This window comes from Pelmatolapia mariae, linkage group LG1 (genome assembly GCF_036321145.2).
Source record: "Pelmatolapia mariae isolate MD_Pm_ZW linkage group LG1, Pm_UMD_F_2, whole genome shotgun sequence".
In the NCBI taxonomy this organism is placed as follows: domain Eukaryota; kingdom Metazoa; phylum Chordata; class Actinopteri; order Cichliformes; family Cichlidae; genus Pelmatolapia; species Pelmatolapia mariae.
This window is the reverse complement of record NC_086227.1, coordinates 17,699,088-17,714,827: the sequence shown is the minus strand read 5'-3', so window position 1 is coordinate 17,714,827 and position 15,740 is coordinate 17,699,088. Positions and strand designations below refer to the sequence as shown.

At 40.8% G+C, this 15,740-nt stretch overlaps 1 protein-coding gene across 4 annotated transcripts in view; it reads right to left on the bottom strand.

The window, feature by feature from the left end:
* Positions 1-5,888: 5,888 nt before the first annotated feature.
* Positions 5,889-15,740, bottom strand: part of LOC134627848 (LIM domain only protein 7-like) — a 30,581-nt gene continuing 20,729 nt past the window's right edge. For 2 of the 4 annotated variants that reach the window (XM_063474299.1, XM_063474283.1), the window contains 16 exons: positions 14,757-14,871; positions 13,931-14,092; positions 13,662-13,840; positions 13,493-13,556; positions 13,313-13,372; positions 10,782-10,807; positions 10,547-10,654; positions 10,370-10,453; positions 9,884-10,077; positions 9,654-9,698; positions 9,320-9,372; positions 9,065-9,236; positions 8,772-8,954; positions 8,547-8,655; positions 6,721-6,823; positions 5,889-6,429 (listed from right to left, as the gene is read on the bottom strand). In XM_063474299.1, coding sequence (XP_063330369.1) covers positions 6,416-6,429; positions 6,721-6,823; positions 8,547-8,655; positions 8,772-8,954; positions 9,065-9,236; positions 9,320-9,372; positions 9,654-9,698; positions 9,884-10,077; positions 10,370-10,453; positions 10,547-10,654; positions 10,782-10,807; positions 13,313-13,372; positions 13,493-13,556; positions 13,662-13,840; positions 13,931-14,092; positions 14,757-14,871 — 1,671 coding nt within the window. In that variant the 3' untranslated portion in view covers positions 5,889-6,415. The remainder of the gene's footprint in view (positions 6,430-6,720; positions 6,824-8,546; positions 8,656-8,771; positions 8,955-9,064; positions 9,237-9,319; positions 9,373-9,653; positions 9,699-9,883; positions 10,078-10,369; positions 10,454-10,546; positions 10,655-10,781; positions 10,808-13,312; positions 13,373-13,492; positions 13,557-13,661; positions 13,841-13,930; positions 14,093-14,756; positions 14,872-15,740) is intronic. The other 2 variants (XM_063474291.1, XM_063474307.1) reach the window with 2 other exon arrangements.

Genomic DNA, 15,740 nt, shown 5'->3' with positions numbered 1-15,740 from the left:
TCATCAAACGAGTTTTAATATTAGACAAAAACAACAGGGTTTAATATGTGACAAAGTATTTTTTGAGACCGTGGTTGGTTTGAATAACTTTTTCCTCTATTATCTTTATCTTTCCCCAATATTAAAATTTGTTTGATGATCTGAAACATTTTATTGTGGCAAATATGCAAAAAGTTAAGAATGACTTTAATGTCTCTTGGTTATAAGCAATTACAGACGCTTCTCTAGGTGCACTCGGGTGACAAACACAACTCAAAACTGCAGCTAGGTAACATGGAAGCTGGCCTTCATCATTTTGACTCTTGCATGCAGTGTAAAATTGAGAGTCTGGACAAGGATAAAAGCCAGGTATAGCTACAGACAGAGAGATTAAAATCTGTGATCCTCCAGTGGCCATGTTATGTGTCTTCAAGGACATTACCCCCGTGTCTCTGACTACAAAGCTCTTTCTCCTCATCTGCTCCGAGTTCTTTTTTTGTGTGGCGGGGGGAGTAAATGTCGCCAGTCTCCGCTGAGCTGCTCTCAGCACCCAGCAGCAGACCGGAGATTGGTGCAGCTCCCAGTGACAAAGCTGAGCCTTGCACTGTGCCGGTAAACTAAAAGGTAAAAGGCTGCCAGCATCAATCAGCTGCAGGGAATAGAGAGGAAGAGAGGGAGCATCCTCCTCCCCTGCTGTTGCTGCAGTGTGCTTCCTTTCACAAGAAGTGCAGCTCCCCTCTCCCTCCCTCTCTCTCAGGGGCTATTGGAAAGGGCAAGACGTGAAAGGAGCTGATTCAAAGTCCATCACTGAACTGTCTTATTCTCAGTGTGTCTAAGACTTTTACAAAGGTCACTTTAATTTAAACCTTTATACCACCATTTCAGCTGCAAGATACTGCTTTTTTATTTTTTTTACTTGGTGTAATGTGTTTCAACAAAAAAAAAGTATTTCCTGTCAGTAACTGATTCTGGGGGGATCTCTGGGCGTTTCACTTGGCTCATATCAATCTTTCTATTCACAGATAGTCTGGTTTTGTACTATTGTACATATTTCAGTCTAGTTCAGTACACGCAAGCAAAGCTGGCTGGCTGTCAGAGTGCTATATTACTAAAGTTGACTGGAAGGGAAAAATGAGAGGGATGACTGCAACCTTGGGAGGATTGTTAAGTAGAGTTGACTGAAAAACTTGGAAAAGCTTCACAAGGACTGCTAGTGCACCAAGAGCAGGCACGGACAGGAAAGGAGCTGCAACTGTCACATTCCTGCCACATATTGTCATTCCTGGCTCCATATTGTCACATACGGAGCCACTATTGAACCAGAGAAAACGCTTCCCTACTCAAAGTGTCAGCTCCCTCCACAGATTTCCTATAGGACTGAAGTCTGGGGACCTTGTGGGTGCTGCAAGATTTCAGTCCATTACTGATAGTGTGTTACCAGTGGTGTTCTTGGTGACTGTGGTCTCTCCCCATTGTATAAGCCACAATTGTCAAAATTAAAATAAAAGGCTTGAAATATTTCCGTCTTTTCATGATATTCTGCTTTATTTAAATGCACCGATATATATTTTCAGAAAGTATTAGCTCGTTCATCCTCTTTGTGAAGTGTATGCCTGCCGGTTTGACCAACACTTCAGTCCAAAGTGAACTTGGTCATTAATAATAAAAAGCCTGCCATGAAAATTACATGTTTATGGTAACCAGGGGATGATTCCCAGACTTTTTTTTTTTTTTTTAAATCAACATACAAGAATTTTTCCACTACTTTGATGTACTATGATTAAACGAACTGAATAACGCAGCCTTTGGTAGGTTGCCAGGTTTGTATTGTAAACACAGCGCAAACGATACATGCTCAGCATCAGAGGATTGCCGTAAGTATAGTAGCATTTAGCTTTAAGAACAACTGTTCTTTAATCTTAAGTTCAGTTTAAAAAAAGTATGAAATTTTTTTTTTAAAAGGTCCTTAATTACATGCGAGGAAATGTAACCTTCATAAATTTTCATCATCTGAATAAATGTACTAGAATCACAGCTGAAAAACAGCCATGATTAGAGATGAAATGAGGATTGTCAAAACAGATTCCAGATCAGCCTGGAGGCCGTCTGTTTAGCTTGATTTCTGTGCCTGTCTGTTGGGGCTCTGGATAATGTTACAGCACGCTTCACTCATAGGATGCATCGATATCTGCAAGGCGTCGGCCCGCCCACTTCTTCCTCCTGGGTGCTTCCTGTGTTGCCCAGATAGGCAGCCAAATATGGGGTCATAGTGTAACAGATGATCTGCATGTAGACAAGGAGGAGGTTTTGTGGCGTATTTGTTGCTTAAATTTCCTCATGTCAGCATCTTTCCTGTGAGATTGCACAAACACTGGCTGTTCAGTGCAGCAGGCTGGCAATGTTTAACTGTCAAGCTGTTTGCTGTGTTATTATAAAAACATCAGCAGTTATGAGACAGGTGCTATATCTCAATAAGACCAGTTTTTGTGTCGTAAAACATCACAAAGCTCAGAGACTAAGCGATGATCTTTTAACTTTAGCTTTTGCAGAGATGAAAACAAATGACCCCAATTCTTCTGGTCCTATGCCTTGGGATAGTTTTGTATATTTGTCAGACGGGGAAATTTGAGTACAAAACTGTGTGGGAAGAAGATGCCAATCTAACAAAGAGAGTAGTAGTAGTCTGCACGCTATGATTAAATGTGTCCAGCTGAACAAATAAGCACTCTGAAATTTTGTGGGAAGAGTTTTGCATGAAAAACCCTGTCCTCCGAAACCACCGGCAGAAGCATTTTTAAATTAGTACCATAAATAACAGCCTTAGGACATCTCGAGGTACTTTCCCTTTACCCAAAGGAAGCAATAAGCCTTAAGAATTCTTAAGATTTCTTGACAAAGACCAGGGTCATGATTTTCCACTTGGCCACTCTGAAATCCTGTTTTTAAGAAAGAAAAACTGCAGCTGTAGCCCTTGTCATACACTATAGTGATGTTCAGCAGATTTTTCCCATCATGTATCCTTAGGTTAATTATTGCCACTTAAAGATTTGTCAGATTTAAAAACATAAAAGCTTTTTAGTTTAAAAATAATTCCACATCATTCAGCTGTCTACTTGTGGTCCAGAACTTTTCCTGGTACATACTACACTGGTGACTGAATGCAGCCTTTTGTTAAAGCCTCACAGGTTTTGGTTATTTGACGCTCCAAACATCACGGCAAAAGCTAGAGGGGAAAAAAGAGAGACATATAGCAGACTCCTGCTGCATTCCCAGTTTTATTGGTGACTGGGAAAGCGTTAACATCTTGACACGTAAAGAATTCAAGTCTCAGCGACAGTTCAGTCATTATGGTGAGAGACATGTTTTGGCATAACGTCTCTGTAAACATTGTCCTACTTCTGTTTAGTCTTTTAGCTCATGGTAAATATGTTAAGGCTGCACATTGTGTTTGCTTCTCCGCTGTTCTCATCTTACTGTACTTCTGGTATTTAAATAGGTCACAGCGGAGCCACAACTGTCATGCTCAACAGATGAAGCATGTCAAACTGAAAAAATGTCTCTGGGGAGCTGACCTTGCTCTTCCGAAAGACCAGGTCACAGTAAAACAAAAAAAAAAAATTCCTTCTCTTAGGCCCAGAGCTCTGAATGACCAGTGTTCAACATGTCAGAGCGAGTGTGTATTCCTAGAGAGCTCAGTGATCCAGCAACCTCTGACAGCGCTGTTGCCGTTTTCTCATTTCATTCATCCAGTGCAAAACAAAACATCAGGCAACGTTGTCTTTGTGTTGTGAATAACAACACATTTGCATTGGTGCACAGCTTCCTCCTACGAATGAAATGCTGTCTTTGTGTTGCCCCAGTATTTGCATAATGGCCATATTCATGAAAGTAGCTTTCCTCATGTTTCAAAGAAAAGGTCACCTGTAACCCTGAACTAACCTTTAATGCCCACATTAAGCTGGAGCTAACAATACAGCCTCTTAAAGCTGGATGACAGACTCTGAATCTACCACTGGACAGCACTTCCCCATTGAAAGGCTAGAGGACAGTAAACTTTCTCTTCCTCGTTGCTGTTTTAAGCTTGCTTCATCAGCTTCCTGTAAAACAGTTCACTCAAATGACACACGGACATTTTCTCTGTTACGCCAGCACTTTGGAGGCGAGAGACGTTTTGTCTGTCACTGCTCATTTCAACAGAGGCCATTTCCTTTTTACAAGCTTTGAGGGGATTGGTATTTGGTCCATAAATGGACAAAGTGTCCACTAATGTTTTGACATTCTTCAAAACTGTTTAAAAAGGAAAAAATACTCCCTTCATACTTGGAAGGAAAAAAAAAATATTGCAAATTACACCGCACTGCAGCAACTTTGCCAAAAATGACTGCCATACAAGTCCTTTATGCTTAACCAATGCTATCATTTTGTCATTGCTACTGCATACAAGTGTAGCAGAGGTAAATAAAGTCATCTTCTAAATTACAGAACAAGTCCTCATTAATTCTACAGTCCTGTGAAAACATTTTTACATGACTGTAGAATTTTAAGTAGAGGCTAAGATTCAATAGCCTGTGAAACCACCTTCAGCAGCAATAACTTGAAGTTATCATTTTGTATGTGACTGTCAGTCTCTCGTGTCGCTGTGGAGGAATTTTGGCCCACTCTTCTTTACAAAGTTGCTGCAAATCATTAAGATTTGCTGGCATTTCAGACAGAGGTCTGAACTTTGGGTCATTGTAACATCCTGATTCTTTTCTTTTTTAGCCACTTTGTAGATTTACGCTGGTGTTTGGGATCATTATCCTGCTGCATGACTCAGTTTGGTTGAAGCTTTAGCTGTCGGACAGATGGCCTCATCTTTGAGTCCTAGAATACTTTGGTATATAAGCGTTCATGGTCGAACTGCCTCCAAGGTGCCCATGATGATTGAAAAACAAGCCCAGATCATCACCCCTCCCCTCACTGTGCTTTACAGTTGGTATGAGGCGTTTGTGCTCACCAGTTGTGAACAATTGCCAAACAGGTCCACTTTGGTCTTCTTGTCTGTCCAAAGGACATTGTCTCAGAAGTCTTGTGGTTTTGTTCAGATGCAACTTTGCAAACCTAAGCTGCGCTGCCATGTTGTTTTTAGGAGAGGCTTCATCCTGGCAGCTCTTCCAGACAAGCCATACTTTCAGTCTTTTTCTAATTGTACTGTCAGGAAGTCCAATAATCAGTGTGCTGACTGAAGCATGTAGAGTCTGAGATGTAGCTTTGTTTTTCTTTTGGTTTGGTTGTGTTTGCAGGATGCCCACTCCTGGGAATATTGCGGCATTGTGTTAACAAATCTAAATACTCCAAACGAGCAAAGCTTACGCTTTTATAGAAGTGCTCACACTTCCCAATGATCAATTAAATCAAGTGTTTTTTTATTAGCAGCACCTGGCTGCTACTTACTCTCTGAATTACTAAGAAACCAGTAAGGATGTACTTGGGTTTTTTGATGTTTTGGCTTGTTTTTTTTGTTTTTAAAAACAGAAATGACTGGACTGCTCTCTATTATGCTTTCTATCATCATCATCGACTAAAGGTGCTACATCATCCAGTATCCGGGAGGGCGAAGGCTTTCCATTTGTTCCTTCTTCCAAATTTCTTTTACCAATGTAAAACACGTTGTGTAAATGTTCTGCTTCTTTCGTTTATTGATGACACTTTACTCCAATTAGGACATTAGTACGTCCAGTAATAAAGGTGCACTGGTCATTGCATTACTTGAACAGTCAGTATGTTCACCAACATGTAAAGACAGTCACCTGTGAAGTCATTTCTGCCTACAGTGACAATGAGATCAATGTGAGATCAATGCTGCCACCATGTGGTATACACATGAACAACAAATAACACTTGTATATGTTCAGTCCACTTTATTTACAAAGACATTTCAATTAAGAGGCTGATTTGTATGTGAGACAGTCATACATTTTATATATATATATATATATATACACACCAGTGATTTATCCCAGTGTGTATTCGGTGACATTACAACAGAACAGAAAGTGCTTCAGTACACGTTAAAATTCATTTCCATACCAGAGTTGCACGAACAGCCTCAAGAAATATCTGATAATTTTAACACAGCACACGGATCTGAAGACACTAGCATTAAAATGAAGGCGTAAATCAAACAGTTCCCATCATATCTTTATTTCATATATTAAATCTAACTTGGAAATAAATTAGCAGGAGAAAGGCGGTCAAACAAGGCACCGCTTATCTCATTTAAAAAATAGAAGTAAAGGTTCTACTTTGCCAAAACTCTATATAAGATTATAAAGTTTTACCGATGCTCAGGAAGTAGAAGCTGTGAATTGGCTGCGATTTCCTCTGTACAGCATAGCTTTGCTCAGAGACTGCCTGTCACTGTATTTACTCTTCAATCTGGAGTACAGCAAGCTGCTCACATGGGGGTGACTAAAATGCAAGTAAACATGGTACCTTGAAAAACAAGCTCGAGTTTGTAAAGCTGTAAATAAGTGACATCTTAGACACATTTTAAAGTATTATAAGAAAAGTTAGCTTTCAGTGAGTGATGGGTAATAATTCCAGTTTTTCTACAGAACAATAATTAAACAAAAAATGATTTTATAGACTAACAAAGTAATGCATAATGCAATGTTAAAAAATGAAAAAGCAATCTGGAGGGTTAATAGAGGGACAGAAACTAAAGTGTGATGTTCATGTCTCACAATGACCAATACTTACACCTGAGTTGGAAATAGCAGCGTTCACAGAAGGGCTTCCTGTTTCGGATTCGAACCTGGGCTCCATTCTCTCTTCCTCCGAGATGTTGATGGCAGCCCACGCACTGAGGGGAGGACGGGGAAGTGAGAAAGGATTTAGGGACCATCTAAGACAAATCCAGCCGAGCTGTGACGTGGGCCTTTAGCGTCTAAATTATTTCACCAGACGGTCCGCCACCCAAGCAGAGAATAACCAAGCTTTGTTTTGCGTAAGAACCCCACAGCATATAAATATCACAACAAGTGTGATGTGCATCTGTGACTTACAGGGAGGCAGAAGTGAAATTGCTTTTACATCTACATGCTAATGAACCAAGGCCAGCTAAAACTAGGGGTCCCCTGCCAGTGAGACTTTCACAGCAAGGATCTAAAAGCAAAGCAGGACAGCAGGTTGGCTTCTTCCACTCTATGCGCATAATAAGTAACTGAGAAAATAATGACAAACATAACAGTGGGCTTGACCACCACCCCCAGAAGCTTCACAGACAAGGAGACAGACTGGCTAATAAAAATAGATTCATGAAAGTGATAGAAACACTCCTCCTAGCAGATGCAAACTGATAACTATGATTGGAAAACAGACCACAGACATGAGACTCCTGCCAACCTCACAAGGCAAGTTGCAGTCACATTAGTCTCAACCCTAAAATTTTGTTCAGAATTAACCCCAAAACACATACAGGGTTCAGTCATACATAGCTATACTATGTTTTTTTTTTTTTCTTAACTGGGACCTGTTATGTTAAGTAGGGTGCAAGAATAAAAACTGAAAATTGGAGTAGAACTGAAAATTTGCATAAGTCATGTACATATTAGGACTCTGCATAAAACATGTCATTTTAGCGCCTTTCTCTTTAAACCAACTTTCTTCTGATTGGCTGTCCCTCGCAAACAGATTCAAACAGCAGATGGGTGTGACTTCTGTTAAGCCAGAGCTGTGTGCTCGATATCACCATATTAAGATATACCCCAGATGAGATCATAGATTAGAAAAAAAGGGGTCATAAATCTAAAGTTTAGAGGAGTCTGAGCATTTAGCTCACAGGGATAACTTGCACATGTATGCATATCTAGTCCAAAACTTTACCTCTTTAAAAAAAATAAAATAAAAAATATGTGCATCTACCATAGGGTAGAAAATAAGACCAAAAAAGCACAATAGATCCACTATTGTGGTGGCAAGCCTACACTCCGGCAGTATTAAACTTTAAGTTTCAAAATTATGAGAACTTCGATGAACTTTGGTCAACACGTCAGGAATGAGGACCAAGTCTGTCATCTACATTCATGAACAATGACCAGCTAAGTTTAAAAAAAAAAATAAAAAAATCATACTGAAATGACAGACGACAGTTTAACAATCGTTTCCAAAATGCAATCGTGAATCAGCTGCACCCTAAGCCAGTTCAAATGTGATTGGTCATTAGAACAAACCGATAGAAAGCTTCCAGTGGCAGCTTTCTTGTCTCTTGCCTACAGATTCTGCAGCATTGTATGCAGATTCACAGAAGTTATTGCTAATAAATCATCATGTGTTTTGTGTATCATTTGCCGTTTCCATTTTGTTGTTGCATTCAGAGTTTAACTGACTGAACTATAAGAAAATAACTTCCTCAGTTCTGTGTTTCTATTGGCCAACCATGAACTCTGATCACATTTTAACTATAAACAACTGAAGGACCTCATGTCAAAAATGGAATAGCTTCCTTAGAGATGAGGAGCAGTTGCAGTTATTTGCAGGTATTGAAGCTATTGTGACTGCACCTTAACCCAGGTAAACCCTCTCACCTGGAAACAGCCAAGGTGGAAGTAGAGACTAAGGGCCTCTATGACCATAGCTGGTCTACTACCAAGGATACGCCCACAGACAGAGCAATTCCTCCTGCCATTGACCATCCTGGGGCAGGCACATGGTAACAAGGTAAGGCCAAAAATGTCTGTAAAGATCTTTTTTTTTTTTTTTTTAAGTACATGTACAAGAGATGAAAGCTTGTAGTTTACATAAATGTGTACCTGGCCTGATGACAGGACTCTATGTAAGGATTTCTCAGGGATAATACTGATCCAGTGCTGTATCGCGAAGAGGCATTCCTACTCGGCGTAACGTAACCTGCAGCAGCCGAGTGTGGTCGAGGGTAACTATAGATTGAGGATTGGGGCTGACGCAAATTATCAAGATTATCCAGAGAGTCATATCTGCAGGTAAGAAATCACAGTAGTAGAAGAACAATTGAAAACACACGGACTGAAAAACAGGCCATTGGGCAATGAGTCCAATCTTAAATGCAGCTTGGCTGAGGTCTCACCTTTTCAGAGGAAGCCCAACAATCATGGGATCCTTGTAAAAGCTGCTGCTGCGCTGACGTATCCAGCTGTTGTCAGTCAGAAGCTGAGTCCTTTTCTTCATCTCCTCTAAAATCCGCTGCCTTTCTTTCTCAGCCTTGGACACAGACAGTCCTTTTCTTTTACTCTGATCCCCTGAACAAAAGCACGTTGAAAGGGTTAGAGAAGTACATCTCCAACACAGAAATGGATAATATAAGAGAAAGAGCTAAACTCACCTCTTGAATACTTGTGAGGCCCAGCTAATACTGGGGAAGACAAGGACTTTGTCCTATGGGAAGAATAAAGTCTGCATTATTCAACCTTGAGAGCAATTTTTAATTCAAGTCCACAATATTTTGATGTGATTTTCTTTTATTTCTTTTAAGAAATTGTGCTTTGAGTCATAAATCAAGCATTTGTTAAAAGTGTTTTTCCCCAAAAGAAAAAACAAACAATTATCTACCTTTATAATAGCTTAATTTACAAAATTCACTGAAGTGGTGTGCAAAACCTGGACCTGGGTGACTAAAACTACAAATACAGTGGAAATTGGACCAGGCTTGATCTGACCTGTGTGCAGGGGACAGCTGAGCAAAGCCACACGAGCCATCAGCCCTTAGGTACAGCATTAGCAGAAATAAGGCCCAGCAAAAGCAACAGGAGGCACAGCAGAAACAGCAGTAATGATGATTTAAAAAAATGCTTTAGAACTGTTTGCAGATGAGACTCTTTGTAATAAACATGCTCTTTGTACCACATGGATAAGGGCAGCATTAAGAAAGTAGCAAAGCTTTATTTACCAGTCTTGTTGAGCAACCATCTCATTCTGCACTTCGTGTGCATTACTTTGCCGTTTTGGCCCCAACAACTCTTTCAGATTTTCTCCATCAGCGCTCTGCTCTTCTTCTCTGGTTTTCTTCGGCATTGCATTCACTTGCTGCTGGGTCCCGGCGAGGCCCACATCACCAGGGGTCACCTTAAAGGTTTTCTGGCTCTGAAACATGAATATTGTACATGTAGAGTATTTAGAAAAAAGAAAAACAATCTAACACACTGATAAAAGTGAGCAAAATAATTCAGTGCGGTGTCAGTGTCAGAGCTGCTGACTGAAAATGCAACATTATAGTGTAACCAGTGTAATCTCAAAATGTAGTAAAATGTCATACATTAGGATCTTTAAAAAAAACAAAAAAAAAAAACAACTTCCCTTCTTTGTTGCCTTATTAAGGAAAAAACAAATATGGAATATGATTATAAAAACTGCTGTAAAATGAAAGCGACATTACCCCTGACTTCTTGGGGTCTATTACATCCTGTTGGGCTCTCCGCCACTCTGCCTCCAGCCTCTCCTGGTCCCGCTGATATTTCTCCTAAAAACAAATCCAAAAACACCAGAGCACTTTAATAAAATTGCACTAAACTTCAAGCATATGCTCCTTAGTTCTGTTTGAAAGAGGCTTCACCTGTAGGAGGCGCTCCTGTTCTTCCTGCCACTTCTCCTGTCGCCTGCGATCCTCCTCAAGGTCCCAAGACCAGCTGGATGAGGGGGGGCTGAGCGATGGCACCTGGAGCTGGTGATGCACAGACAGACTGTAAGCTCAAATGTGATCACACTGCAGTACATCAACTCTTTAAACACACGCAGGTGACATATGTCTGACCGTGCACATCCTTTAATCAAATGGTACAGAAACTTACATCAGATATCGCAGATTCTGACCCTCCTGTGAGAGAGAATAATAGTTTAGGACCTGTGTAGTGTTTTGTTTTTTCCTAGAGTAGAGTAGCATCATGCAGGTCTAAACAGATGCAATCACTGGGGACACATTAGAAGATTAAGGAAGACTGGAGAAAAATGTAGTGGATATTTGATTTTGTTCCTGCTTCACAAAATGACCCAAACCGGTCACTGAAGACTTACCAGTAGGACTGAATTAAACGCTTCTCAGCACTTATTAAGGATCATCACTGTCCAATGATCAGGGCCAACATGCCTACAGTTTATCCAAAATCAGCACACTATTCTGCTAATGTATCCCCAGCTAAAGATGCCGCACTGCAAATTCTGAAAAAGAAGCTGCAGAACAAAGCCTCAAGAACTGGTAAATGCAAGAAAGGTATCACAGTGTGCGGTAAAGCAAGCACAAATTTGCTGTGTTTGCTTGATGATGCAGCATGACACACAGTGGGTCTTTAGATTTCAGCATCGCAACAGCAGCTACACACAGTGCAAATATTTACCACATAAGTACACCCACGAGCTGAATCCTGCACAGCCTGAAGAGAAAAGCCATCGTAGGACACACAGAATCATCAACAACCACAAAGGACAGCAGAGGATATCAGTCTTTGTGCCAGAAAGTTACTGATCAAACAATGAAAACAACATAAAGAACTGTTGCACACAGTGGGCTCTTCTCATTTCTCTGTTTTGTGCCTCCTTATCTCCTCCCGCCTCCTGCCTGTAACCTGGAAATCAATTCCAGTGTGTCATTATTTAGGGATGCCTTAATTTCCAAAATGCATCTCAAGGAGAGAGGAGCCAGGAGAGAGGCAGGTTGCTGGAGGGACATATGAGTGAGGAAGTACTCTTGATATATTTAAAAGAACCATCATGATGTACCTTTGGTATATGATTAAAGTATAGAAGCTGCCATAAAATATAATGGTAAGCTTAAACAAAACAGACATCACATAGTTATATGAAGGGGGGGTTAAAAAAGTAAAAAACTTTCATAGGACTACATACAGACCTATAAAAAACTAGGTAAAGGTCAGCAGCAGCAGCAGCAGGTGTTGGTGATCAACTGCACTTGTTTGACGGATCACCAGCACGTGTGAGCACCTTTATAGAAGCAGAAGTTTTGGCAGTTTGCAGGTCTGGAGCACTGAAGTGTGCTAACACAAGGCCATCATTTTCCCAGAAGTGAACATCCCAGTGAATTCACCCCAAGGTCAGACCGTGCAATGCTCCGAGAAAATGCAAAAAGCCCAAGAGATGCATCTTCAGACTCTGCAGGAGCTGCCAGGAGAAAGGCTCTTCTCTCTAAGAACACAGCAGCACAGCTTCCAAAGGTTTGCAAAGCTGCATCTGAACAAAGCGCACGATTTGTGGAACAATGTCTTTTGGACTGACAAGACCAAAGTGGAGATGTCTGGCAAAAATGCACAGTGTAACATCTGGTGAAAACCAAACGCATGAAAACACACAAGCACATCAGCACAGAAGGATGGCGTGTTGGTCTTGTTTTTCAGCCACGGGAGCTGAGCACCTCGCAGTCAATGAGTTGACTGAACTCTTCTAGAGTCAAATATGAGACCACGGCCAAAGAAGTGCTGCAAAGGCTCGGTCAAAGTCCAGATCTTAACTTGATTGAAATGCTGTGGTCAGACCTTGAGGGACCGCTGCATAAACGAATGCCTTCACACTTAAGTGAACTGAAGCAATGTTCATCCACAATGATTTGAGAGACCAATATCATCCCCAAAACGATTAATTCAAGTTTTTGCTGCTTAAGGTGATTCTATAGGCTACTGAATCACGGGGCTTTCCACAGGACTTTATGCGGTCCTGGAAAGCATTTTACATAACTATTCATCTGCAATGACTTCAAGATCATGGCTGCAAAGCTGCATCAATGTCATTTTGTTAAATGCCTCAAATTCCTGACCCCTTCCTGCACCTAATAGGAACTAAGAGGATAAGAGGAAATCAATGCAAAAACTGAGAAATGAGAGGAGATCATCTTAATACAGGCTTATATTTTATTGTGGTCTCTATATTTTGGACATGATCAGTGCCGTATCTCTGTGGTTGTTTGGTAAAAATTGGCCAAGCACTGTGAAAAGCAGTACAGTTTGCGCGCCACTGCCCTCAGTTTTTCCCGTGATTTTTCATGAACAAACTGTACAACAAACAGCAATTTATAGAAATCCTTTAATAGCTGATTTAATGTGGTGTAATTTGTGGTTACGCTGCTCTGATTAAAGCACTGCTATAAAGTATAATAGACTGATGTTATCACAGTGGTTATATAGTAAAAGGCAATCAGCTAATCACCATGCATCTTTTGATTCCTTATAATTAGCATCTCCTAAATATTCTTAAAAAAAACCAAAAAAAAAAACAAGCCTGCTAAAAATGCGTATTTAATTCTAATGACAACTCAAACCAAGCCAAGCACCAGCCACCGAAGCCGCTTCACATGAAGTTCAAACTGCCATTTTACCTTGCTGCCTGAAAAATTCTGCCCTCCTTTTCTGATTTTTTTTAATAATAGTACTATAATCTACATGAAGAGGAAGGGTGGACAAAGTGAGAAATTACACACATTACACCCGAGTTATTTTTAGAGGAAGTGTTTTTTTTTAAATATCACTGCGATTACACACTTTATGCTTGGTGTTACCTTTATTTCTGGCTGTCCTATGTGTCTCACAAAGTTCTCCACCCATGACTTTACCCTGCATCACCTATGCAGGTGGAAAAAAAAAAAAAAAAAGACACCAAAAACTATAAGAAGAGCTTTGATAATTTTTTTTTAAATTGCTGTGATAGCTGGCTAAAATAGTGCTCACGTTGTCTGTGTGCCCATTGCTTTTGAACCCTTGTGTGACTTGTGTTTCTGGAAAGGCAGCACTGTTGGCATGGTGATCAGGGCACCCTATCAGGACAGGCGAAGAAGCAGCAGTCAGATTGAGGGTCACCCTGCTCTGGCCTGGCTGGCTGTGATGAGTCCCCTCGCCGGTGCTCCAATCTAATTAAAAACAACTAGCCATCAACTCTAAGACCACGCTAATAATTTCAGGAAGTGGTAAAACAGAGCCGCTTTTACTCATTATCCTACCCTTGTTGCCATAGCGCCGAATGTCCATGGTCAAACTGCCGGTTTGCAGGGCAGATGCCATTTTATCCTTCCACTGGTCGTAGTTCATGTGTGCCACCGCAGCTCCATCGACGGCCATGATCTCGTCGTCGACACGCAGCTGGCAGAGCTCGGCTGGACTGCCTGAGGGAAGAAATGAAGAAAGATGAAAACGAGTACGGCATAACATGAAAAAAAGAAAGTGCCAATTCAGAAATTATTTGCTTAGCATGAAGTGAGAAACACAGTAGGAGCTGTTCCAAGCTGAAAGTGGGCCACTAAGCAGCGAGTAAGTGACACCTCTCTCATGTCCAATTCATTATTCATGGTTGCGTTTTAAATCACTGGCTAGATTTGGTAGTTTGATGCTCAGAAGCCCTCAAATATTGTAAAACTCCTAGGTTAAGGTTTCTCTTCCCTACAAGTAACTGTATACATAATTACCATGTTCAGAAAACATAATCAAAATGTAGCAGTTTTGACATCTCTCCCCCTCCACCAGAATAAAAAATAGCTTTGAAATTCTGCACTCTTCCCCTTCTGCTGCATACAATTTCCCTCACAACAAAAATCGACCCACTAACAAATTTGATGCCTTTTTAGTCTGTGACCTGAACTGTCAGTGTCATCTGTTACCGTTTTGTTCTCCTAAGCGCTAACCTGTGAGAGCAAATTTCCTCTATAAAAAGCAAAAAAGAAAACATCTGTCACCGACTTGTTCCTGTCTCACACAAAGATGCTAAATGTAACGTTCTGTTCTTGTGACAAAACTTCAGCACTCCAGAGTTACATTTAACAAGAGTCTTACCGGGCTGAACAAGCTTAACTCTCGCCCCCGTCGAGTCCCAGTGAGTATGGAAACCAAAGTCAGCTAGACTGTTGGGTTTAAGAGTAAGGCTCACTCTCATGTCACTGTGATCCACCTGGAAATACACACACACACACACACGCACACACACACACACACACACACACACGTAAAGGTGACACCGTGTGATCCAATGTCGAATGCTTCCTGGTAGAAATTAGAGACTTGAGAGGCCTGCTACACAAATATAGTAAGGGATACACTGAATGACCAGTTACTGTCAGAAATGCCATATTAATGCAGCTTTAACTTTGAAACACTGTAGTGAATGGTAATTTTAAAAAAAAAAAAGTAAGGGGGGGTGACCTTAGAAGTTGTCATGACAACACCATTTCATCAAACACCCATTTAACCTTATCTAATGATATAAATCAGCGGTCCCCAACCCCCGGGCCTCAGACCGGTACCGGTCCGTGAGTCATTTGGTACCCGGCCGCGAGAGTTGAGGCTCAGGTGTGAAATGTATGGTTTTCAGGGTTTTTATCGGTTTTCAGCGTTATTTTGTTATCGTTTTTATCGTTAACTCGGTTTTCCTGGGTCTTTTCACGTGTGTTATGAATAAATCTTCTTTTTTCGGTACCGGTGCTAGTTTTATTTTGTTGTATTTATCCGCGACACCTTAAAGGCCGGTCCGTGAAAATATTGTCGGGCATAAACCGGTCCGTGGCGCAAAAAAGGTTGGGGACCGCTGATATAAATGACACCAGTCTACAAGTCAAAATGTCTGAAAATAAACTTTTCCCAATATTCCAAAATGTTAACTTTCTGGTCGTCACTGAGCTTATTTAATGAGAACAATCATTCATTACATCTTAAGATCCCTCTCCAAGTGTCTAATTTCATGATATAAAAGACGGGTGTAGCCATCATGGCTGTTCTCTACATCCTGTCAAGCCCCATTTTAAAGCATTGGGATGAGCACTC